This window comes from Argopecten irradians, chromosome 6 (assembly GCF_041381155.1).
Source record: "Argopecten irradians isolate NY chromosome 6, Ai_NY, whole genome shotgun sequence".
NCBI classification, from domain to species: Eukaryota; Metazoa; Mollusca; class Bivalvia; order Pectinida; family Pectinidae; genus Argopecten; species Argopecten irradians.
The window spans coordinates 5,038,961-5,063,865 of record NC_091139.1 but is presented as its reverse complement, the minus strand read 5'-3'; the positions used below and the strand labels follow the sequence as shown (position 1 = coordinate 5,063,865).

Here is a 24,905-nt window from a genome sequence, read left to right as displayed (position 1 = left end):
TCACTAAATCCAAAGGAAGGAACACTAAACGAATTATAAGCAATAATACTTTAATCCAAAAGTTTTAATAATCGTAAAGTTATTTCAAAAAATTCAAATTAAGTTACTGTTTACGTTATACATCTCTATCTTAGTACCTACCCATAAGGGTATCCAATGTAAATTTTGATCCTTTCGTTCATAAACCTAATACCAAGCAATGCTCATCTTTGAGAGGCAAAGATTGTTAATATCACTTCCTTCTTTTTGAAACATCTTGAAAAGTACACGAGAGAGTCTTTCTCCGTGAAGTAATGGATCACCATTGTCAAAATGCACTTTAGTTTAATTATCAGGCACAGAACTGCTGAGTCATCAAAATAAAATGTGTGTTTGACAGGGCCGTCGCAGTGAGGTATTGTCTGACAGGATGCAAAGCCAGCATCTCTCCATCACACATAACAGGAGTTTTTCACTGCTTCAGAAAGGGAGCTCACAAATTATAGCAACCGCCCTAGTACTTCTAGTATTTCTTTCTGTCAGATTGGAGGGAAATTCGCACAAACTAGAGTCAATCTATCTCCATCTCTCCAAGTACACCTTGCCATCAATTTGAAGAGAAATTTCCATAAGGCAAAAAAAAAAAAAATGTCTGTTTAGGGTTACCCGACCATAATTTTTACCCCCGACCGTAATTTTTTTCTACAAAAAAGAATAAAAAAAAGTCAGGATTTCGATCTCAGACTCCGGTTCCAGCAACCATTTTAGAGTAAAAGACACTAAAAAATAAAAAATTTAATTTAAAAAAAAAAAATCCTCCCAACCAACCGACCCTATCTTTTTTGCCTATTGCACCCTAAACAGGCCTAGACTATGAAAAAAAGTCTCTTTATAAAAATTAGTACACCTTGCTTTCAAGTTGAGAGGAAACTTAAGACACCCCTATCTCTTGAAGTGCACCGGCTGTTGTCAGGTTGAAGGGGAATTCTGTCAATATCCCTCTCTTTACATTCCGCCATCAAGTTGAAGGGAAAATCTCACAAATGATAAGCACTCTCGCTTTCTTCAAATGTATTTTGTCAACAATTTGAAGGGAAATTCACACAAACTATAATACTCTCCCTTTCTCCAAATACTTTGTGCCATTGTAGGAACATTCTCGCTAACTGATGCAGCTTTTATTTCCCTCTAAAAAAGGGCCTTGCAATCAAGTTGATACTATATCCTGCCCTCACGGTGAAGGGAAATTCCTTGAAACTGTAATACTCTACTCTCTCAAACTATATCCTGCCCTCACGGTGAAGGGAAATTCCTTCAAACTATAACACTCTACTCTCTCACACTATATCCTGCCCTCACGGTGAAGGGAAATTCCTTGAAACTGTAATACTCTACTCTCTCAAACTATATCCTGCCCTCACGGTGAAGGGAAATTCCTTCAAACTATAATACTCTACTCTCTCAAACTATATCCTGCCCTTATGGTGAAGGGAAATTCCTTCAAACTATAATACTCTACTCTCTCAGACTATATCCTGCCCTCATGGTGAAGGGAAATTCCCACCAAATATGGCCACCCTCCTCTCTCCATGTACATAACTACATCAGTTGAAAGGACATTCCCATACACTATAAGGTCATACAGGTCAAGTATGCCATACTTAGCAGTTATTATCAACCTATGGACCTTAGATTGGGCCAGTAACATACTCAGCTCAATGTAGCAGCTTAATTTTCAAATAAATGACTTTAATATAACAAACTCCCATGCTCAGTGCAAGTGTACCAATCTGTAAAGGCTTGTTCAAGCACACAACTCGTCAGCCTATAATTACAAAGTACTTCCTGATTATATAATCTGTTAGATAAAAAAAAGCATGATATATTGATTTCACATTTTACATGAATTAGTAAGATGTTACATCACTTTTGATTGGTCCATTAGTGCTGTTTATATGACACAAATGAGATAGATGTTATCTAATACATGATTGGTGTATTGCGAAGCATTACATAACCATGTGTCATCTATCGATAATATTAGTCTCCTGTTAAATGCCAATCTTGTATTCCCCAGAGAGCCAATGCCTGTATAGTGATCCTAAACATCTGGCCAAATATGAAATCATAATCCTTAACAGATAATTTGCGGAACAAAATATCCTGGCAGCGTACTTATTTTGGCCAATCAGATTTTAGTGTAAATTTGATGGCAATGATGAATGTGTATATTTGCAATAATTGCAATGTTAATGAGACACAGGAAGAAAAAAAATGATAGTGCAGCAATCATTAGCGCAATATTTCTAGTACGAAAGCACTAATATGTCTGAATAAGTCTATCGCTAAAATATAGATTTATTGAATAACGCTAGCAATGCTATGTTTCATCATAGTAGGGCTAACCTCCGAGTACAGGTTTCTACAGACGGGTTGATGATAGGTTATCAATGAAGTGATTATATAAACAGGTCTGTGTGAGTTCTGATGTATAATGTGTACAGCACATAATGGAAATCCATCTTAAAATGTTACCATTGGATATCTATTTCAAGGTCACTTCAAAATGACCTTTGTTAACTGTGTCAAGGCCACCTCAGTTGACTGTCATGTCAAGGCCACCTCAGTTGACCTTTGGTTAACTGTCATGTCAAGGTCACCTCAAGTTGACCTTTGGTTAACTATGTCAAGGCCACCTCAAAATGACATTTGGCTATCTTTTCAAGGTCACTTCAGAACGACCATTGCAGTCTGTTTCAAGACTGATAAACCAATAACTTTAATGGAGTCCTACTTCAATTTATCATTAGTTGCATCATGGATTATTTTCTTCTTGCAGAGCCATCAGTTTTTGGACGTATTAAGGATGTAGACTGACCTTGTTTTCTGACCAGTAGAACTGACCACCGCCTGAATGAGTAGTAGCGTACACGCCATGGATTATGTGAAAAAGTTCGAGATTGAACTTGACAAGGATGTGTACTATGCTGGAGAGGTACTGACTGGAAATGTCATCGCCCGCGTCACAGAAAACATCAAGGTTCACGGTAAGATTTTTACCTTAATCTTGTTGCCATGGTAACCAAGAGCATTTTATAAAAATTCCTAAGGAATGAGCTAGTATACATTTGCTATGGAAACAACATTTGTAATGAAGAGTAGATTTAGTGTATGCATGAATCTACATGGTTACCATGGTAATATAAATGGTTACTATGGTGACCAAAAAACAGTGAATAAAAGAAAACAGTCACAGATACCATAGTAACTATATTTAGAAATAAAGATGTGGAATTAATGCTTACAGACAATAATAGGAAAGTAATTGGATGCCTATAATACAATCTTTTTGTAATGAGATGATATGTTACCCGGGTAATATGATATTCGGCATGTTTTTCTCCCATCACAGTGACCATTGTGGTATGATACCGTAATGTGGTTTAGAAAGATACAGGTTGTCTGTCTGACCAAGTCATTATTAAAGGATATTTAAATAACATGGAACTGATGTGGTTTGATGTTGCTGTGTGATGTGCATTATACCTGGGTATGACGGGAATCGGGACTCCAAATCAATACTTAATCTAACACACACTCAGCACAGAGGCAGCTACACACAGAACTCATGCATATATTCATGTATTTCAACTGATACATGACCAACACTGCTTCATTACAGCTATAAGATAAAGATAAAAAATCACAGTGTAATAGTGCTTGTAAACTTATAAAACTAATAGGGTTTATTATGAACTCTTTCTTATCATTTGTGTTTGAATAAACACATTTTTTAGTGTAAAAGTTTTATTAGCAAATAAGCCTAATGAGTTCTTGTTTATCTTGTAGTATAAACGTAAAGTACCAAATGAAAATAAGCCTCATAACAGTGGAATGGTTCACTTAATTATCAACAAATAAGCCCTTCCCAGTGGATATGCTTACTGTATCAACCTTCAAGCTTTTCTCTATGTAAATATATACTAAAATAAGCCTCTTATGATTGTATAGTTTAACTGCTGTATTTCACAAATAAGCTATTCTCAGTGTAAAAGTTAACTGCTACACTTCACAAATAAGCTATTATCAGTGTAAAAGTTCACTGCTACACTTCACAAATAAGCTATTATCAGTGTAAAAGTTCACTGCTACACTTCACAAATAAGCTATTATCAGTGTAAAAGTTCACTGCTATATTTCACAAATAAGCTATTCTCAGTGTAAAAGTTAACTGCTACACTTCACAAATAAGCTATTCTCAGAGTAAAAGTTCACTGCTACACTTCACAAATAAGCTATTCTCAGTGTAAAAGTTCACTGCTACACTTCACAAATAAGCTATTCTCAGTGTAAAAGTTCACTGCTACACTTCACAAATAAGCTATTCTCAGTGTAAAAGTTCACTGCTACACTTCACAAATAAGCTATTCTCAGTGTAAAAGTTCACTGCTACACTTCACAAATAAGCTATTATCAGTGTAAAAGTTCACTGCTACACTTCACAAATAAGCTATTCTCAGTGTAAAAGTTCACTGCTACACTTCACAAATAAGCTATTATCAGTGTAAAAGTTCACTGCTACACTTCACAAATAAGCTATTATCAGTGTAAAAGTTCACTGCTACACTTCACAAATAAGCTATTCTCAGTGTAAAAGTTCACTGCTACACTTCACAAATAAGCTATTCTCAGAGTAAAAGTTCACTGCTATATTTCACAAATAAGCTATTCTCAGTGTAAAAGTTCACTGCTACACTTCACAAATAAGCTATTCTCAGTGTAAAAGTTCACTGCTATATTTCACAAATAAGCTATTCTCAGTGTAAAAGTTCACTGCTACACTTCACAAATAAGCTATTATCAGTGTAAAAGTTCACTGCTACACTTCACAAAATAAGCTATATTCTCAGTGTAAAAAGTTCACTGCTACACTTCACAAATAAGCTATTCTCAGTGTAAAAGTTCACTGCTACACTTCACAAATAAGCTATTCTCAGTGTAAAAGTTCACTGCTACACTTCACAAATAAGCTATTATCAGTGTAAAAGTTCACTGCTACACTTCACAAATAAGCTATTATCAGTGTAAAAGTTCACTGCTACACTTCACAAATAAGCTATTATCAGTGTAAAAGTTCACTGCTACACTTCACAAATAAGCTATTATCAGTGTAAAAGTTCACTGCTACACTTCACAAATAAGCTATTATCAGTGTAAAAGTTCACTGCTACACTTCACAAATAAGCTATTATCAGTGTAAAAGTTCACTGCTACACTTCACAAATAAGCTATTATCAGTGTAAAAGTTCACTGCTACACTTCACAAATAAGCTATTATCAGTGTATAAGTTCACTGCTACACTTCACAAATAAGCTATTATCAGTGTAAAAGTTCACTGCTACACTTCACAAATAAGCTATTATCAGTGTAAAAGTTCACTGCTACACTTCACAAATAAGCTATTATCAGTGTAAAAGTTCACTGCTACACTTCACAAATAAGCTATTATCAGTGTAAAAGTTCACTGCTACACTTCACAAATAAGCTATTATCAGTGTAAAAGTTCACTGCTACACTTCACAAATAAGCTATTATCAGTGTAAAAGTTCACTGCTACACTTCACAAATAAGCTATTATCAGTGTAAAAGTTCACTGCTACACTTCACAAATAAGCTATTATCAGTGTAAAAGTTCACTGCTACACTTCACAAATAAGCTATTATCAGTGTAAAAGTTCACTGCTGTATTTTACAAATAAGCTAGCTATTCTCAGTGTAAAATTTCACTGCTATATTTCACAAATAAGCTATTCTCAGTGTAAAAGTTCATTGCTGTATTTTACAAATAAGCTATTCTCAGAGTAAAAGTTCACTGCTATATTTCACAAATAAGCTATTCTCAGTGTAAAAGTTCATTGCTGTATTTTACAAATAAGCTATTATCAGTGTAAAAAGTCACTGCTGTATTTTACAAATAAGCTATTATCAATGTAAATGTTCACTGCTACAATTCACAAGTGAGCCTCTTCTGAGTGTTAATTCACTCATGAGCCTTCTTCAGTATAAAATTGGTCATCCTTGTACACAAATAAGCTCATTGGATCATGGTCCAATGGGTAATGCTAAGAGCAAGTCTCTTTAGCTGTATGCTACTGCTAGTATGTCAATCATAAGAGGTGTTTTTTTTCACTCTACACATACATAAGTATATGTATAACTATATGAAGTATGGGCCAGCACTTTTATGGATTCAGCAATAAAAAATAGACGTTCTTGTCAAAAAGGAAATAATTCATCTCGATTTAAGACAATCCGCTTCTCTTGCTAATGGCCAGTTGATTTGTTTTAAGTTTGTAGTTAGACAGTATCACGCTGAATAGTGATCAATATACTCTGTAAAGAATAGAGAGAGCTGAACACATGTCATTGTGTGTCGAATTACACATATAACAAGCCTTGGAATTACACATATGGCAAGCCTTAGAATTACACGTGACAAGCCTTGGAATTACACATGTGACAAGCCTTGGAATTACACATGTGACAAGCCTTGGAATTACACATGTGACAAGCCATGGAATTACACATATGACAAGCCTTGGAATTACACGTGACAAGCCTTGGAATTACACAGGTGACAAGCCTTGGAATTACACATGTGGCAAGCCTTGGAATTACACATGTGACAAGCCTTGGAATTACACATATGCCAAGCCTCAAATTACACATGTGACCAGCCTTGGAATTACACATGTGACAAGCCTCGGAATTACACATGTGACAAGCCTCGGAATTACTTATGTGACAAGCCTCGTATTTACACATATGCAAGCCTCAAATTACACATGTGACAAGCCTCCAATTACACATGTGACAAGCCTTGAACTTACACATGCGACTAGCCTCGAATTCCACATGTGACGAGCCTTGGAACTACACATGAAATCAGCCATGGAATTACACATGTAACAATTTAAGCCTCGGAATTACACCTGTAACAAGCCTTAGAATTACACATGTGACAAGTCTTAGAATTACACATGTGACGAGCCTTGGAATTACACATGTGACAAGCCATGGAATTACACATATAACAAGCCTTGGAATTACACATGTGACAAGCCTTAGAATTACACATGTGACAAGCCTTGGAATTACACATGTGACAAGCCTCGGAATTACACATGTGACAAGCCTCGGAATTACACATGTGACAAGCCTCGGAATTACTCATGTGACAAGCCTCAAATTACACATGTGACAAGCCTCCAATTACACATGTGACAAGCCTTGGAATTACACATCATGTGACAAGCCATGGAATTACACATATAACAAGCCTCAGAATTACGCATGGGACAAGCCTTGGAATTACACATGTGACAAGCCAGGGAATTACACATATAACAAGCCTCAGAATTACACATGTGACAAGCCTTGGATTTACACATGTGACAAGCCTCGGAAGTACACATGTTACAAGCCTCGGAATTACACATGTAACAAGCCATGGAACTACACATGTAACAATTTAAGCCTCGGAATTACACATGTGACAAGCCTTAGAATTACACACGGTTTTTTAGTTATAGCCCAGAAAAGAATCAAGGATGGACGGATGGAGCCCAATTTAATATCCCCTGCGAAACATGTTTGGATGGGATATTAAATTCTTTTCCAGGCTATATCTCAAAAACTGTTCAACGCAGCTCCAAGATACTTTCTATGTACATCAGACAACTGTCTTAGTTGCTTTTGCAGACCTTCCATTTTGTGATTATTTTCCATTACCATGGAAAAATATCAAATTACTGTTTCTTTTTGTTTCTGGACGTTATCTCCAAAACTGTTCAATGCTGCTCCATGAAACTTTCTGTATATATTACCCAGGTATCAGACAAGTGCCCTAGTTGTGCCTTTTGCTGTTGTGGACATTCAATTTTTGGATTTTTCCTGTTACCATGGAATTTCGGTGAAAAATACCAAATTACAGTTTCTTTTTGTTACCTGCGGTTATTTTTTTTCAGTTTTACAATATTCAAATTCTTTCTAAGTTATGCTTAAATAATTGTTACTTGACCTTGATGTATTTTTGTACCAACTGCGGGGCGTGGGGGATAATGCCATACTTTGCGACTCCTTGTTTTTCAATCTATTTGATGAAATAAAATATGTTTAAATGTACCATTCTAGTGAATTTTCAAGGGATTCTTTCTCCGAATCAATACGCAATGTCAATGTCTCTATTGTGACTTCATGGGTTCGGGTTTGCACCATTCTGGGATTTTTTGCAAAAATAATTATTGGCCTATCAGAAAGCCAGATTTAATATGAAGAAAAAAAATTTGATTATTATGAAATGGATACAGAGGTAGACTTAGAAAGTGTAAGGAGGAAGAAATTCAATGACAGGAATGAAGATTCCAATATCTTGTCTGGTGGCGTATTTGATCAAACACTATAGAGTTGTTATTGGATATTTACGGTACAATGAGAAATGAATTAATTGAAGGGTTCTGGTGGTAATATAGTGATGCTGAAGACACTTAGGTGCTAATAGACCATTCTTTCTCCTAGTAATATGATTTTTACCTTCACAGTCTATAAAGATCAAAAGTGGCTCCGCCATCTCTGTAGCGTTATTAGACGCCTTGAAGTGCCTGCGTTAATGATTCATTAAGAAACTTCCCTTTTTAGTCCCTGTATCAACACAGAAGTTTTCAGCATTGATGTTTTACAATGGTACAAATAGGTTAGAACACATGATGTATATCTTTTTTGAGGTGTCATGTTGTCATGACGATTCATGGCGTCTTGAATGGCTTTCATGTTTCACCTCTAAAGGAAGGTTTTTGCCTTCGCTGACCTCGCTGTATATGGCTCCATGGAGACGTCCACATTTAATTGTATACCAGTATATAGACATCGATGGAATACTATTACAATGTGATAGCGGAAAGTGTATAAGGTTACTTTGCAGGCTCTGACTTGTGGGAATACTTTACTTCAGCAGAATAGCCGAGAGTTCATCAACAGAGTGAGAAGCCGACTATTCCAGTCAAAGTATGGGCAGGATATAGTTCATTACTCTTTCGTATCAAAAGTGATCTGATCAAAAACCCCAATAAAAAGTACAGGAGATGGGAAAACTACCTTGAGAGTTAGAACCTAAGGAATAGTGTGTTGTTTGGGGGATAAATATTGTAAATGGAAGGAATGGTGTGTTGTTTGGGGAAGAAATATTGTAAATGGAAGGAATGGTGTGTTGTTTGGGGAAGAAATATTGTAAATGGAAGGAATGGTGTGTTGTTTGGGGGAGAAACATTGTAAATGGAAGGAATGGTGTGTTGTTTGGGGGAGAAACATTGTAAATGGAAGGAATGGTGTGTTGTTTGGGGGAGAAACATTGTAAATGGAAGGAATGGTGTGTTGTTTGGGGGAGAAACATTGTGAATGGAAGGAATGGTGTGTTGTTTGGGGGAGAAACATTGTAAATGGAAGGAATGGTGTATTGTTTGGGGGAGAAACATTGTAAATGGAAGGAATGGTGTGTTGTTTGAGGGAGAAATATTGTAAATGGAAGGAATAGTGTGTTGTTTTGCAGAGAAACATTGTAAATGGAAGGAATGGTGTGTTGTTTTGGGGAGAAACATTGTAAATTGAAGGAATGGTGTGTTGTTTGGGGGAGAAACATTGTAAATGGAAGGAATGGTGTGTTGTTTGGGGGAGAAACATTGTGAATGGAAGGAATGGTGTGTTGTTTGGGGGAGAAACATTGTGAATGGAAGGAATGGTGTGTTGTTTGGGGGAGAAACATTGTAAATGGAAGGAATGGTGTGTTGTTTGGGGGAGAAACATTGTAAATGGAAGGAATGGTGTGTTGTTTGGGGGAGAAATATTGTAAATGGAAGGAATGGTGTGTTGTTTGGGGGAGAAATATTGTAAATGGAAGGAATGGTGTGTTGTTTGGGGGAGAAACATTGTAAATGGAAGGAATGGTGTGTTGTTTGGGGGAGAAACATTGTAAATGGAAGGAATGGTGTGTTGTTTGGGGGAGAAACATTGTAAATGGAAGGAATGGTGTGTTGTTTGGGGGAGAAACATTGTAAATGGAAGGAATGGTGTGTTTGTTTGGGGGAGAAACATTGTAAATGGAAGGAATGGTGTGTTGTTTGGGGGAGAAACATTGTGAATGGAAGGAATGGTGTGTTGTTTGGGGGAGAAACATTGTAAATGGAAGGAATGGTGTGTTGTTTGGGGGAGAAACATTGTAAATGGAAGGAATGGTGTGTTGTTTGGGGGAGAAATATTGTAAATGGAAGGAATGGTGTGTTGTTTGGGGGAGAAATATTGTAAATGGAAGGAATGGTGTGTTGTTTGGGGGAGAAATATTGTAAATGGAAGGAATGGTGTGTTGTTTGAGGGAGAAATATTGTAAATGGAAGAATTGTGTGTCAAATTGAGTCATATTGAGGTTATAGATTAGAAGGAAATAACAATATATACTTTGATGCCTTTACATATGTATTTAACATAACCCTATTTTCCTTGACCACTTTTAATAGATGAGGGGTTCACAATCCTCAAAATGAGATTCTGAGGTTTTATTTTGAAACTTGTGTACTCAGACAAAAGCAAGGTGTCTAGTCTAATATAAGGTCCAGGAACTTCTTATTGATGTCAAGGTCATTATGTAATGTCTTATATTCCAGGTCAAGGTCAAGACATGCCCAAATGTGGCAACATAATTCTTCTAATTCAAAGTAAAGGTCAATAAATAACATCTTGTTCGAGGTCAATGTCAACAAATAGCATCTGATTCTAGGTCAAACATACCCATAATTGTGGCAATTAACATATTACATCTGATTCAAGGTAAAGGTCAGTAAATAACATCTTATTCTAGGCCAAGGTAAATAAATAACATCTAATTCAAGGTCAAGGTCAATAAATAACATCTTATTCATGGTCAAGGTCAACAAATAACATATTATTCAAGGTCAAGGTCAATAAATAACATCTTGTTCAAATTGAAGGTCAATAAATAACATCCGATTCAAGGTCAAAGTCAACAAAAACCATCTTATTCAAGGTCAAGGTAAATAAATAATCTCTTATTCAAGGTCAAGGTCAATAAATAACACCTTATTCAAGGTCAAGAATGATATCTTATTTATTATCAGACATACCTACAAAAGTAAAGCTAAAAGTGTATTCCAAGTTTCCAAGACTACACAAAACTTCTTATTACTAGACATGAACATCCTTATAGGATATATACATTTTTTGAACGAGGAGTCGGCTATCACAAGACAATAGGAGACAGGTTTCATTTTACTTGATCAAATTAGACGTATGATTGGACGGGCTTTTAGCTGATATATAAACCAGTCACTGTAACATGTATATATTGCTTCGGTATATACTCCTTAATTGTGTAATGTCAGAAACACTTACTAGATACATATGTCCCTGGAGACAACAGACTTCCATCAGGCATTGTTTTACATTCAAATGATGTAGTAAAGCTATTACGTCCTTTTCCTGTGGGGACTGTGCTGTTAAGTGTTGTCAGGGGAGGAAGTCTGGCCGAGCAATCACACCTCCCTAGACAGGAGAGCTCCACTGGGGAGAGACATGAAAGGTCATGTAATCATGACGACAGAAAACACACCATTTGTTTTAAGTTTAGCACGTCCATAATTGTCTTCAATAAAAATGCAAATTATTGCTTATGTAAGATATACAAGACAAGAAACGTGATTGTTTGTAATTCTGAGGATTGCTGTCCTCGGTGGACCTAACTATGGTGCTATATGGCTAGACAAAATCACAATTAGAACCCGTCTTCAAGGATGCAAGAGTCCTATGGTGCTAAAGATGTCCATTTCAGTCTAAAGATCCATCCATCAATTTGTTTTTCAGAACACCAAGTTCTAATTTTGAATGGAAACTTGTCCTTTTAAAACAGTCTGTACTTTTTAATGCTCTCACATTATGAAATTGGGTGGGGGGTATATAGTGTTTAAGCCATGCTATGATGTATAGTATGAAGGCTAAGGAATATATGTCTGACAGATATTTCTAATCATCATATTACTCACACAAAAATGCAAAAATTTTAAACTTGTATCATAAATCTAATATGAAGGGAAACAAATGACAGATCCTCTTTTATCAAATGTATTCATGTTAATTAAAATATCAGTAATCGATTGGTTGTTCTTATTTAACAGGTATCCGTTTGGTGTTGCGTGGCAAAGCTCACGTGGAATGGAAGATCAACAAGGCCGGGGAGCGGAGAAATGTCCGAGATGACGAATACTACATAGATGAGAAGAGAGTAGTCTGGGGGAAAGGTGAGTGATGTTTATAGTGGGACTGGAGGCAGGTCGAACAGTGGTGACCAGTTGCTCAGTGAGTAGAGCATCCAGCTATAATAATGTAGTTTATGGATCAAACCCTGGTCTGGCCACTACATTGACTTGTCTCCTGTTACAGAATTGGTGTCCATCTAAATAATAAAAATAGTGCAGGGCAAGAGTAGTGTGCCGCTGGCCGGACTCGAACCTGCGACCCCAGACTTACTGGTCTGGCACTCTACCCTTGTGTGAAGTTAGAAGGCGACCGTATCACTATGTACAATTAAAACTTGCTACACTGGTATAAATATTGTGTGTGTATTCAAACGTGAAGACTTTGTGAAAGGAGGGAAGAGTGTAGCAGGGCTGGGCTGGGTCGATCATCGGTGACCAGGTAGCTCAATTGGTAATTAAAGCATCCAGCCAGTGTTCGGAGGTCCCGGGTTCGAGCCCCAGTCAGGTCTCTACATTTTCTCCTATCTTGTTTTCCTGTTGAAATAACAAACACTCTTGACAACAGGCATGAAACAGCAAATATTTTATAAATATAACATAACAATAATTCTTTTGAAATATTTACTGCATGGGAACACCACACAGTGTATATATATCAGGTGACCTGGTGTTTCAGTAGAGTACCGTAATTTCCTGCATATTGCCCGCGGGCTTTACAATTTTTTACATCAGCAGATGCTTAATGCGGGCTATCTGCCAATACGGGCTATCTGGGGAAACTATTACCAAATTTGAAAAATACGCTGACTATACGTTGTAAAATTGGTCAAGTAACCCTCTTACTATGCTAAAGTATTTTCATATGGGTTATATATTTCTTATATTAAAAACCTATTTTCAAACAAAACGTTTTTAAATAAACATATACCCATTTCTAAATGAAATCACTATAACAGATAAACTTACGTACTATTATTAGTACACACTAGATATGTAGTGTACTTCCAAGGTTTACATCGACGTATAACCCGCAGGCAATCTGCAAGGGGGGGCCACGGTATCTGGAATTTATTTAACAAAATCATAGAAAATGCATGATTTTGCTTCCCGCAGGCTATAAGCCCGTGCGGGTAATACGCAGGAAATTTCGGTAACCATTTTCTGAGTTATCTATAATATCTGTCATACAAATCAAACGTTTCATTGCATTAGCGTTTCAGGGATGGACGTTAAGTTGAGGCATCATATATATCTTGTATCTTCTGTATTGTAAGAATTAAATCATTGATTATTAGTTATCCAATGTGTCTGTTGTAAATAGAGAAACAAACGCATTCTTATTCCCCATATATAATCTAGCTAACAAGAAGTGCCATGTCATCATTCATAAAGGCCTAAGGTTTGGATTTTATTGACAGAAGTTAAAGATTAATGGTCCTACTGTGTAATTAATGAAGTTGTGTGGCTATAAAATAAATAGATGTAGCTGTCTATGTATTCAATCACCGTATCATGGCAATAATGCGTTCCTTCCCCAGGAGACTGATATTCAGCCTGGGAATCTGCTCGGTTCTACTCCTGCCAATACAATCCAGACAGGTACTATCTCAGGGCCTATTCCATGGTTCATTTTGGGGCTAATATAGGGCTCCATTCCCAATTGAGTATGGCCATATTTTTACTGATGTGTAGAGCTAAATTTCCCAAATGATACTTCAGATTTACAGTTTGTATGTAGATATAAAAATGGTTTACCACGTCAAAAGAATCATGCATATTTGAATTTGATTTTGTTTTTGAGAAATATAGAATTTACAGTATGGCATGCTCATAAGACTCTGAATCTCACAATTGAAAAGCTACTGGGCTTGTTTTCAATCTAGAGAATAGACCCAATGTCTATTTCAATCTGGCCTACCATTTTAGCCCACCATCTGATGCTATTCAAATTGCTTTTCGTCCATGGTACATTGTTCGTCCTTCCGTCCCTTGACATTTCTTGTTACTGCTATTTCTCAGAAGGTGCTGAAGGGATCTTTCTCAAGGTTCATATATAGGTTCCCCTAGGGCCCTAGTTGTGCATATTACATTTTAGGACCAATTGGTCAACAAAATGGCCGCCAGACAGCCATCTTGGATTTTGATAGTTAAAGATTGTTATCGCTATTTCTCAGAAAGAACAGAAGCAAATTGTCCCAATTGTATATGTAGGTTCCCTGAAGGCTCTAGTTGTGCATATTGCATTTTGGGACTGATCATTCAACAAGATGGCCTACAGACCACCATCTTGGATTTTGATAATTGAAGTTTGTTACTGTTATATATCTCAGAAAGTATTCAAAGGATCTTTCTCAAATTCATATGTAGTAATATGTAGTAAAAGTTTGGAAAGCAGAGAAAAGATCCTCTATCTTGAATTTCATGGTTGAAGTTTGTTACCACTAGCGCTGTTTCTCAGAAAGTACTGCGGCAATCTGTCTCAAATTGTATATATGCTGTATGTTTGAAAAAGTTTGAAAAGCAGGAAAAAGATCCCTTATGTTTGAAAAAGTTTGAAAAGCAGGAAAAAGATCCCTCTTTCCATTGTCAGACGTAGATCATTCTTTGGTGGGTGTCAAAATCCCTCTGGGATCTCTTGTTTTTCCAGTAGACCAAATATGATGTAAATCTAGTCCCATTTTCTGTAGGTATTATAGGATTCAAATGGTTTAAAGTTGATAACACTGATACAAAGCAAAATCTAACTAAAAGGTTAAACATTCTGTAACACAGTGATTGGCTGTTTGGTGTGGATTTGAAACTCTACTCTCTCCGAACATTGGCTTAAAAACACAAATAAAGAGAGACGTAACATCATAAATCGTTACATAAAAAAGAGTTGTATCAAAGGATATCATTAGCGAATATTTGTTTTATTATCTTCTGGCATTGACTTGCTTTATATGTCATAAATCGTGTCATGTGTTTCTGTAAAAAGAACAACGATGAAGGCGAAATGGGGAAAGATATTGGTCGAGTGTTAGCTGAAATGGATGCGTTAAATGGCTTCACTGACAGCGGATGGTTCAAAGTTGCGTGTGCATTAGAAAAATAAATGGTGTTGTTATCGTTACTCATTGAACAGCCTGCAGGATCTCCGGGGAACAACTTCGTGAAACGACTGACGCTTCCTGAATTGATTGTCAATTTTGTTAATGAATGTAATATCAATGTACTATTCACCGTGATATTGATTTAAAATATAGTTAAATTTTGTGCAAACTTGCATATTGATGGAAATATTTTTAAATTTTTAAATCTACCAGATGGCTCAAGATTTAGTATCAACCTTGATCTCCATCCCTTCAGGACGTAGTTACTGAAATTGATACAGCGTTTTTTTTCAGGAGCTCTTAAGGGCAGCACAGTAGATGAGCCCAATGGAATCAAAATTGTAGCCAAATTCCAAAAATCCTTGAAATTTATTCCCAATTTACCGATAGTCGTCTTAAATGAGGTTAGAGGTTCCTTCCCAAATAAGTGAGAAAAAGCCTTAGGTGAAATAAGTGATAGCAATAATAAATTTACAATTTTATGCATAATTTATTTTTATGACAGAAATCTTCACAGTGTACTGATAAAATAGTAGATTAATCAGTCGGACAGCTCATAAAGTCGTTAGAACTCTCTATTGTCATTTAATGTGTTACATCGAAAGGTGAAAGGTCATCATGAATCCAAATCAATGTACGATCACGCACCTGTGGTCCAATTAATGTCTATTCAAACTTGACAGACTGTCGATGTTAGTTCCATCCAGCTGATTTGATGGATATTGACATAACGGTCCCGTCGGTCATAAAGTATGGCAGACCTTTCAAACAACGGCTGATAGCAAAATACACAAATGAAACTTAGTCAATCAGTTGTAACCGTAACATAGTCTCAGCCAGATCAATCTAATATTGGGTCAAAATGAACGCTTGTTCGACGATGTACAAAGCTACGTCTGTTAAGTTTTGGGTTTTTGCACATTAATCTCACTCAATAAAAAGCATTTAAAACATTCAAACAGGATTTTCAAATTAATGTTGTGATTTTAAGCCATCCTAAGAAATCTGATTGGATGTGCAGTCAAACCTTTCTATAAAGACCACTTGGATGTGCAGTCAAACCTTTCTATAAAGACCACTTGGATGGGCAGTCAAACCTTTCTATAAAGACCACTTGGATGTGCAGTCAAACCTTTCTATAAAGACCACTTTGGTGTGCAGTCAAACCTTTCTATAAAGACCACTTGGATGTGCAGTCAAACCTTTCTATAAAGACCACTTGGATGTGCAGTCAAACCTATCTATAATGACCACTCGAGGGACTGAGGAAAAATAGTCTTTTGAAGCTGAGTGATCTTTGTGGACATTCTGGACCCCAAAAAAGTGGTCTTATGAAGCAAGTGGCCTTTATACAGAGGTGATCACTACAGCATTTTTACTTTACTCTGTCCTGGTCTATTTAAATCATATCTCCTTCCTTCCATCAGTTCCGAGTATGCTCAGTCAGGTTGTTTCTTCTGGTTTGATGTGATTAGTTCAACGTCCTATTAACAGCCAGGGTTAATTTAGGCCATTTAGGCCAGTTTTAGGAGATAGAGGAAAGCTGGAGTACTTGGAGAAAAAACACCAGCAGTCAGTACCTTGCATCTGCACCATTACAGGGTATACAAACATGCAACATAGATGTGGTGGGTTTGTGGTAATATGTTTGGAGATCTTAACCACTCTGTCACAACTTAACACCCCCCACCCCATCCCCCCTCCTCAGTTCTTGCTACTGCTATTTCTAAAAATTTAACTTGATGCTGCTCTTTTCTTCAAAGATACTAAATGGATGAATCTTTATTACACAAAAATAAAAGAAGAGGAAAGGTGGTATGAATAAAATTATGGTCTTTTTAAGGATTTGTCTTCGTCAATAATGTGGATTATGGAAATTGGAAAATTAAGTCATGCAAAATGTTGCAAAAGATTAGAGAGCTTCACTCACTGTAAAAGGGAGATTTACCATTTGACGATCAGATAATTCTGTATGGAAAAAAGGAACTGTGATTCATTACATTGATGATGTAATAATTAGTCAAATGTTAAACTTAGCTCATGTATGAATAATTTAGAAGTTGTTACTATCCACTGTAATTATTTATGGTAGAGAAACAGTTTGTATTTCCTATGTATCAAATGTGAATTTTAGACCGCCTGTGGTATATGGAAATACAGAGCTATCTGTGGTCTCTCTCGGTAATGGACCTAACACCCTAAATAACTCGAGGAAGGAAAACATCAGTGGTTACTGAAATATTCAACATCTCATCGCTCTGTATAACAATGTAGGCACCGGAGCATCAGAATTCTGTCAACTTTATAAAAGACTGTCGCTCATTATTATAGCCCATGTGTTTTAATGTCACATCCATTCTCTATCAATTAACCATACTAATTGTCCTAATTAACAACCCATCGATTTTGCTGAGAGCAGCCATGTGAGTCGGGCTATATTGTGTGTATGACAGAGGTATCTTATGCTAGCTCGGGTCGATTAGAGAGCTGTATATCCGGTTATTTTCACAGAGATGTTCTCTTTTTATTTCACGAATTATTGTCATGGTAAAAAAAAAAATTCACAAAATGTTAAAGGCCCACTACCTTTCCGGAGCAAAAGTAACATATAATGTTTCTTAAAAACATTAATAACATAAAGAAATAAATACTAATGGCCTAAGAATAGGTTACAACACCAAACATATGCAAGATTTCCTGTGTAATATATAATAACAGTTGTTATGCCGTCTGGTGCAGTGACAGTCAACTACCAGTCGGTGTTTAGGACGACAACGGGAAACATAAGACGACCTGCATTTTGAATATTGACAATTTATTTGCTTCAATTAAATTGTTGAGAAGGTGATGATAAGTGTTGTAACTAATAACTTATGCGACTCTACAAAATTATCAATTTTTTTTTTTTACATTCCCATTTTAAATATTTCGGAAAGTTTAAGTGGGCCTTTAAAAATTTTGTAAATTATTTATACTTTCTTAACCAAGTCATGAAATTTTGGTTGACAATTTTTTTCTCTAGATTTAGGTCCTAATGAGAACTCCAGGGGTAATTAATGTTCAGTAAATCCTCACCGCACGATAACCTCAGAATTACGACCACCTCGCTATATTTCAGGCACTTGTTTTCAGACGGGATTTTATTCTCTATACATCTTTGATCGCTTCAGTATTACGACCACCCCGCTATTCGGTATTACGACAAGTTTGCCTAGTCCCAACGACCACTAATTAACACCATATGACCCCCTGATTACGACCACAGGCACATTTACCTGTGACTTAACACCTAGCTGTGCCTCCCATTCCCACACGCAATGACCCATGAACAACTGCCCGCAGATACATCAGTCAGTCTTTTGTTTCAGTCGACCTAATTATCATATTATCTACCTAGACGAGGAGAGTGTCAATAGCCATCATTTGTATACTTCATGCGATTAACAGTCAGAAACCCGTCAGTTGATGTGATCGAAACCACATGCAAAACGCAATGTTCCTTTTAAAGTTTTGTCAGCCCAGACGGCAAGATTGAGCGATGTAGCCATTTGTTGTTCATAACGCTAATGGAATTGAAATTCTGTAATGTATGAGATATTGTTATAATATTATTTTTTAGATATATATGAAGAACTGTAATTCAATCATCTCATTTCAATGAACATATGCCATCTGTTTGTTGTGATAAACATGTGTCTATCAATCGATGTTTTGCATTGGTTAAAAATACACTTTTAAGCAGAATTCTGTCAAACACTTTACCGACTGTGATCGTAAATTATTATTTGACCAATCAGTGCACGTGGCGGGATAATTCAGCTCGTTTTACGTAAATATTTATGAATTAACACTTATCAATACAAATTTAAAACACATAGTTTCTCATTTATCTCAGATGATAAGATGTGATAATTAACTAACAGTATATTTTAAATTATAACATGATAGAAAGTAATGTCTATAAAAGTATTTTCATTTGGAGGTCAATTGATTGTCAACAGTAACTTTAAATAAGCACACATCATAAATTCTATTTAATGAAAAAAAAAAATATGGTTATGATCTAGAAATAAAGTCAATGTGCGTACCGTAAAAACTGGTATAATTTGCGCACCAGTGTAATTTGCGCAGGTACTTTTTAGGGCTGAAAATGCTGAAAAAAAATCTACTATCAGTATATTTTGCGCATCAAAAAATTCGGAAAAAAACGATGTCCAGAGAGTCCCAAAATCGATGTATGAAGGTGACAAATTCAATGCAAAATATTCCCCATAAATGCTTGACAACTTGCACAAAGAAGTGTTGTATTTAGAAGAAATAACATATTAAAACTGCATTGTGTTTGTTTTCTTTTATTGGCCACCGTAAGTCCAAAACATCGGCGGTCTGGTCCGCCGTACTCCGTGCACATGTCAATGTTTTGAGATATTACACATGAATACTAATCAGGAATTATTGAAAAGATTAGAACCTATTTACTTAAAATTGTCACAATAAATAATTAGTTTGTTTGAGATCATTAACAATCAACAGCAATTAGCTAGCGCATACGTAGTTTAGCTTGCATACATACACACACTCTCTCTCTACAGACTCTCTCCCCTAAAAAAATACAGGTAAACTAGATCGACCCGGCCAAAGTCACTGATTGTGGCTGACCCATTATACTACGAGGTGTGCAGGGTATACATCTCTTGCTGTAAGTAGAAGCCATGCTCTCAGTCAGTCGCCATTGAATTCTCGGGTCAAATGGAAACAAGACATTGTGGTCATAACACTTTAATTAGCCTTAGATAATCCACTTTAATAGGTGAGGCATTGTTTTTACAATCTTTAATACCTTTTATATATAAATAGGTGTACATAAACAGAGCAGTACCTCGACATTCATAGATCGTCAGCCCCTCAGAATGGACAGATTTGTTCCCCGTAAAATTTTTAAATCGCCTCTATCAATGTATTTTGCGCACCCCCAACTTCATATTTTATTTTTGCACAGAAAAAATGCGCAAATTACACAAGTTTTTACGGTAGTTTATCTAATTTGAAAAATTAGAAATATTTGTAAATTAATGGTTTTAATTAGACCCACATGCATTGATATATGATATACAATTATATAATATTTTTCATAAAATTTTTATTTTGTAACAAAAACATTGTTGTTTAGGAATCAAAATCTTTACATTTTTTACCTGTCAGCTAGGATACAGAGTTACTGTTCTTGGTTGTCAGATATGAAATTTATCAACCTCAGAATTAAGACCACCCCGCTCTTAAGACCATTTTACTCAGGCTGCTGGGTGGTCTTAATAGAGAGGTTTTACTTAACGTTCAATCTAAGGCTTGCCAAGGGTTGGAAATTTCATCATGGGTTGGTCCCTTTAAATGGAAAATAATTTTACAAATTGAGACAAACTAATGGAATTTTCAGCAGTTACATGATGATGTTTAGTTATGCAGCCATAGTGAATATAAGCTGCAATATGCCTCTCAGCTAGAGAGAACTTCTCTTTCAAGCGATGGGTTCATTGCCAGATCAAAAGGTTCCGAGTTCAATCCCTAGTCAAGGCAATGGTTAAATTTGATATAAAAATCCTGCACTCTGTTCTGTGTTGGGTGTTCTCCAGTTCCACCATATTGATGTCGATGTAAGGACTGGGGCATTTGTCCAAGCCACACCAACATTGCTGTTAATCCCTGGAAAACTCGAGGACAGGTTCTGTCCTGGTGGGGAAGTATGTAGCCCAGGTGAATAATATAGTCACAATATTTTGTATTTGCATATTACAGAGTTATCTGCCCTTGCGGGTAGATATTGATTGTGACGCCATGTGCGAGCCTAATGTTATACGTTGCAGAGAAAACAATGTGAATTGCAATCACAAGATAATGATGTAACAATCGATACCTAATTCCAAGGGAGCTAACTCTGTAATATGCAAAGACGGAATACCTCTCGACTAGAGAGAACTTGTAAAGAGCATCAGTCTATAATAAGCCAGAGATTCCGAGTTCGATCCCTATCGGAAGCAGTGTTTATATGAAAAGCTTACATTTAATTACAAATCACTTTCACCTGTACATTTCAGATAAAAAGGATGATGGAGCTGCCCCTATCATGCCCCGTGGGAACCACAAATATCCGTTTGAATTCAAACTGCCTGAGAGTGCTCTGCCCTGTTCCTTGGAGAGTAAGATGGGTACCATTCGTTACTATGTAAGAGGGACGATGGATATTCCGTACGCTTCGTCGCCACAAAGTGTCAAGTATTTCTCTATCATTGGCCCACACATTGACTGTATGGACGAGCGTTTCCTGGTAAGTTTGATGGAAGAGCTCTCCCCTTCGTTTATTGCAAGTTGAGGGGGAGGGCTTTCAGTTTGACATACAACTTTTTCTTTCACATATTTTATGACTGAAGTTTGTAATTTTTTTTACCGCAAAAATGTTTCAGACATATCAACAGTAGAACCATATTGACTCAAAATCACAAAATTAAATCACTGAAAATGTTGTTTAGCATGAAAATGTAAAAATAAGTTATCTTACTGGCTTTGGGTACTATTTGTAGCTCAATGGCTAATCGTATTTGTGATTCTGTAAAATTTGAAGTAAAGAATATAGGTGTCGTTATATGAAACATATATATATTATGTACATAGTTATAAGTGGTAAAAGGCTAATCAATTTAAAATGTTCCAATTTTATACAGGCCACCTGCTGAAGCTAAATTCATTTCAAAAGCATTAACTAATGAAATATTTATTGCAAAAAATGTGTATCGGATTGATTGATGGTTTCAAAATTGTGCTTTCCAGAAAAAATAATGTTTATAGTGTTTTAGTGTTGTCGGGCTACTGGAGCTGAGCAGTTAAGGTGTCCCGACCATATTATCCCCCCCACACACATACACCCACCTCTTGTTTTCGAGATTGAATCTAGTGTTGGGCAGTTGCCAGGTACTGACCTTAGGTCTGTGGTCTGTGGGCAGTCCCATGTCAATCTGTGTTGTAATACATATGTTTGATGTACAGACACCTACCCGGGCGGCCGACAAACGCTACACATGCTGTATGTGCTGTACGAAGGGCCCTGTGTCACTGGACGCCACCCTTGAACGAAGTGCCTATTGCTGTGGGGACAATATCAGACTCAAAGTAGAGATGCAGAACGGCAGCGGACAGCAGGCATGGATCCTGTGTCGACTTATACAGGTATGTAAGTCATGTTGGCTCGGACAGCAGGCATAGTTCTTGTGTAGAATTATACAGGCAGGTACTATTTAAAGTCATGTTGGTTCAGGCATGGCAAGCGAGGGGTGTATTCTTTTGAGGTGCTCTAAGTAGCCAAAATAGCCATAGCCTGTATGGCGTATATATGCCAAAAGTAATCTGAACGACTCCTGATAGCTATACCATCACGACCATGAACAGATGACTTAAATCAAATTGATCTTACCATACTTTCCAATGAGAAGAAAGTATTCCTAAAGAACAAAATACTATAAGGAGTAAGAAATCTGTCTCACTTTTCTTGATGCGATACTTTTTGTTTTCTCCTTTTTACAGAATGTAGAGTATTTCATTAATAAGGGAGTGCTAGGTTTACGGAAGGATGTGAGCCACAGGGTCTGGGAATATAAAGGTGATACGGTGGACCCACACCATACAGAAAGGTTTGATAATCTACAGAACTTTCTACAGGTCCCTGTGATGCCTCCAACTCTAGTCGATGTGTGTAATCTAATACAGATCTACTACACTTTACAGGTAAATACAGAAACTCATTTCCAAAAAAAACCCACTAGATATGTGTCAAAGCAATGGAAATTCTGAAGGAATGTTGGGATTAAAATACAGTAAAACCTCTCTTTTAAGACCACTCAGGGGTCTGAGTAAAAGTGCTCATAATAGCGAGGTGATCTTTATTTTGAGGTTGAAGGATGTCATTTCTGAGACCAAGAACATAATTCTAGATCTGAATAACTGTAGAGTAGTTCAGTTTGTATCCTTTGATCTTAGACTTACCTGGTATATTTTCATGCTTCCTACCAGTGGAAGGGTATATTTCACTTTAAACTGAGAAACAGCCTGGTCTTAACTGTTGGAGTTATGTAACTTACCTAAATCTCTTAATAGTAAATGATCGGTTTAATACATATAGTTCAGTATGGTGGTTGACAGCTTCTTCATATCATTAAGACTATGACTGCTCATTGGGTAATATCCCCAAAAAGCAATACTTTTATTTATACTTTACCCACATCATTTTGGGATCTAGAAACCCTCATTTTTCTTAAATATTCAAACAATATGAATTTTTTTCAACTAGATCAATAAGTAAAAATCATTGTTTGAAAAACCCATTAAAGATTTGCTGACAACTTTTCTGTACAGGTTGGGCTTGTAATGGAGGATACAGGAGAAGTGCTGGAGCTCAACTTTCCACTCACCATAGCAACCACACCTTACAGGATCACCAATGCCCCCTATCCCATCATGCAATATGGTAAGTGCACCAGAGACAAACTTTATTGGTGTAGAAATGACGTCGAAAGAGGATATCCCACGCTAACGTCATTTTAATGGGAAGATTACAAAAAATAATGTTCCATCACCACTGGAGATACTAGTCCCGCACAAACGTTATCGGGTATCATGTGGTACATGAAAAAGTCTCATTATTTGTCCCTTTGAACCTGAAAGAAGTATTTGGGTTAGTTTGTATGTCCTAGAGTGAATTTTCTGGGTCATGTACTTGTTTGGATTAGTTTATTTGTTCTGTGGGGAATTATTGATTTAAAAAAATCCAGCTAAGTGACTTCATATCAACGTGTTAAAGAAAAGATTCAACATACTGTTTACCGTTTCGAGTTTGACCAGTAAGTAATATGGCTTTCACAATACAATATTGATCTCGTCTGTTTTTCAATCTAATCACAAAACAGTATATACAAGGAAGACAATTGGTGATAAAGGTCGCCACGGCTACCGGGTCAAAGTTCATATGTTTGTCTGACTTGTTGCGTGTGCTCTGTAAATTGGAAGTGAGGACATTAATCATATTGTCTCCTGGGACCATTGTCGGATTTTTCTACATTTCCAGAGATCACGAAATTGTAGCTCAGTGTTTTTGAGACAATTTTATTAACCTACTTAACACATTATACCTGAAAACACTACATGGTTTAAGTTGCTCAAGGATTACAACTCAAATTAATAAAGTACAGAAAATCATGTTTGTATTGAATTTCTATGAATCCAGAGAATCACTTTGTTTTAAGCATATTTCATCGATCATGTATACAATTAAGTTGTTGCAAATTTGAAACCGACGTGGGGTAGTTGCCAGATTTCAATATATTTGAGTGGGTTAATTAGGCCTAATTCCTGGTACTTGACAGGAATTAGTATCTTAATAGTGGAAGTAAAACAGTGGTAAAATGGAGTGGAAGTAAAGTATGGAGTGAATGGAGTGGAAGTGAAATAGGGAGAGAATGGAGTGGAAGAGAA

General features: G+C 36.5%; 1 protein-coding gene across 2 annotated transcripts in view; it reads left to right on the top strand.

The window, feature by feature from the left end:
- Positions 1-24,905, top strand: part of LOC138324773 (arrestin domain-containing protein 3-like) — a 43,797-nt gene that overhangs the window by 14,430 nt on the left and 4,462 nt on the right. For both annotated transcript variants that reach the window (XM_069269910.1, XM_069269911.1), the window contains exons 2-7: positions 2,819-3,026; positions 12,217-12,339; positions 21,482-21,711; positions 22,428-22,607; positions 22,962-23,162; positions 23,790-23,901. In XM_069269910.1, the coding sequence (XP_069126011.1) occupies positions 2,894-3,026; positions 12,217-12,339; positions 21,482-21,711; positions 22,428-22,607; positions 22,962-23,162; positions 23,790-23,901 (979 nt within the window). In that variant the 5' untranslated portion in view covers positions 2,819-2,893. The remainder of the gene's footprint in view (positions 1-2,818; positions 3,027-12,216; positions 12,340-21,481; positions 21,712-22,427; positions 22,608-22,961; positions 23,163-23,789; positions 23,902-24,905) is intronic.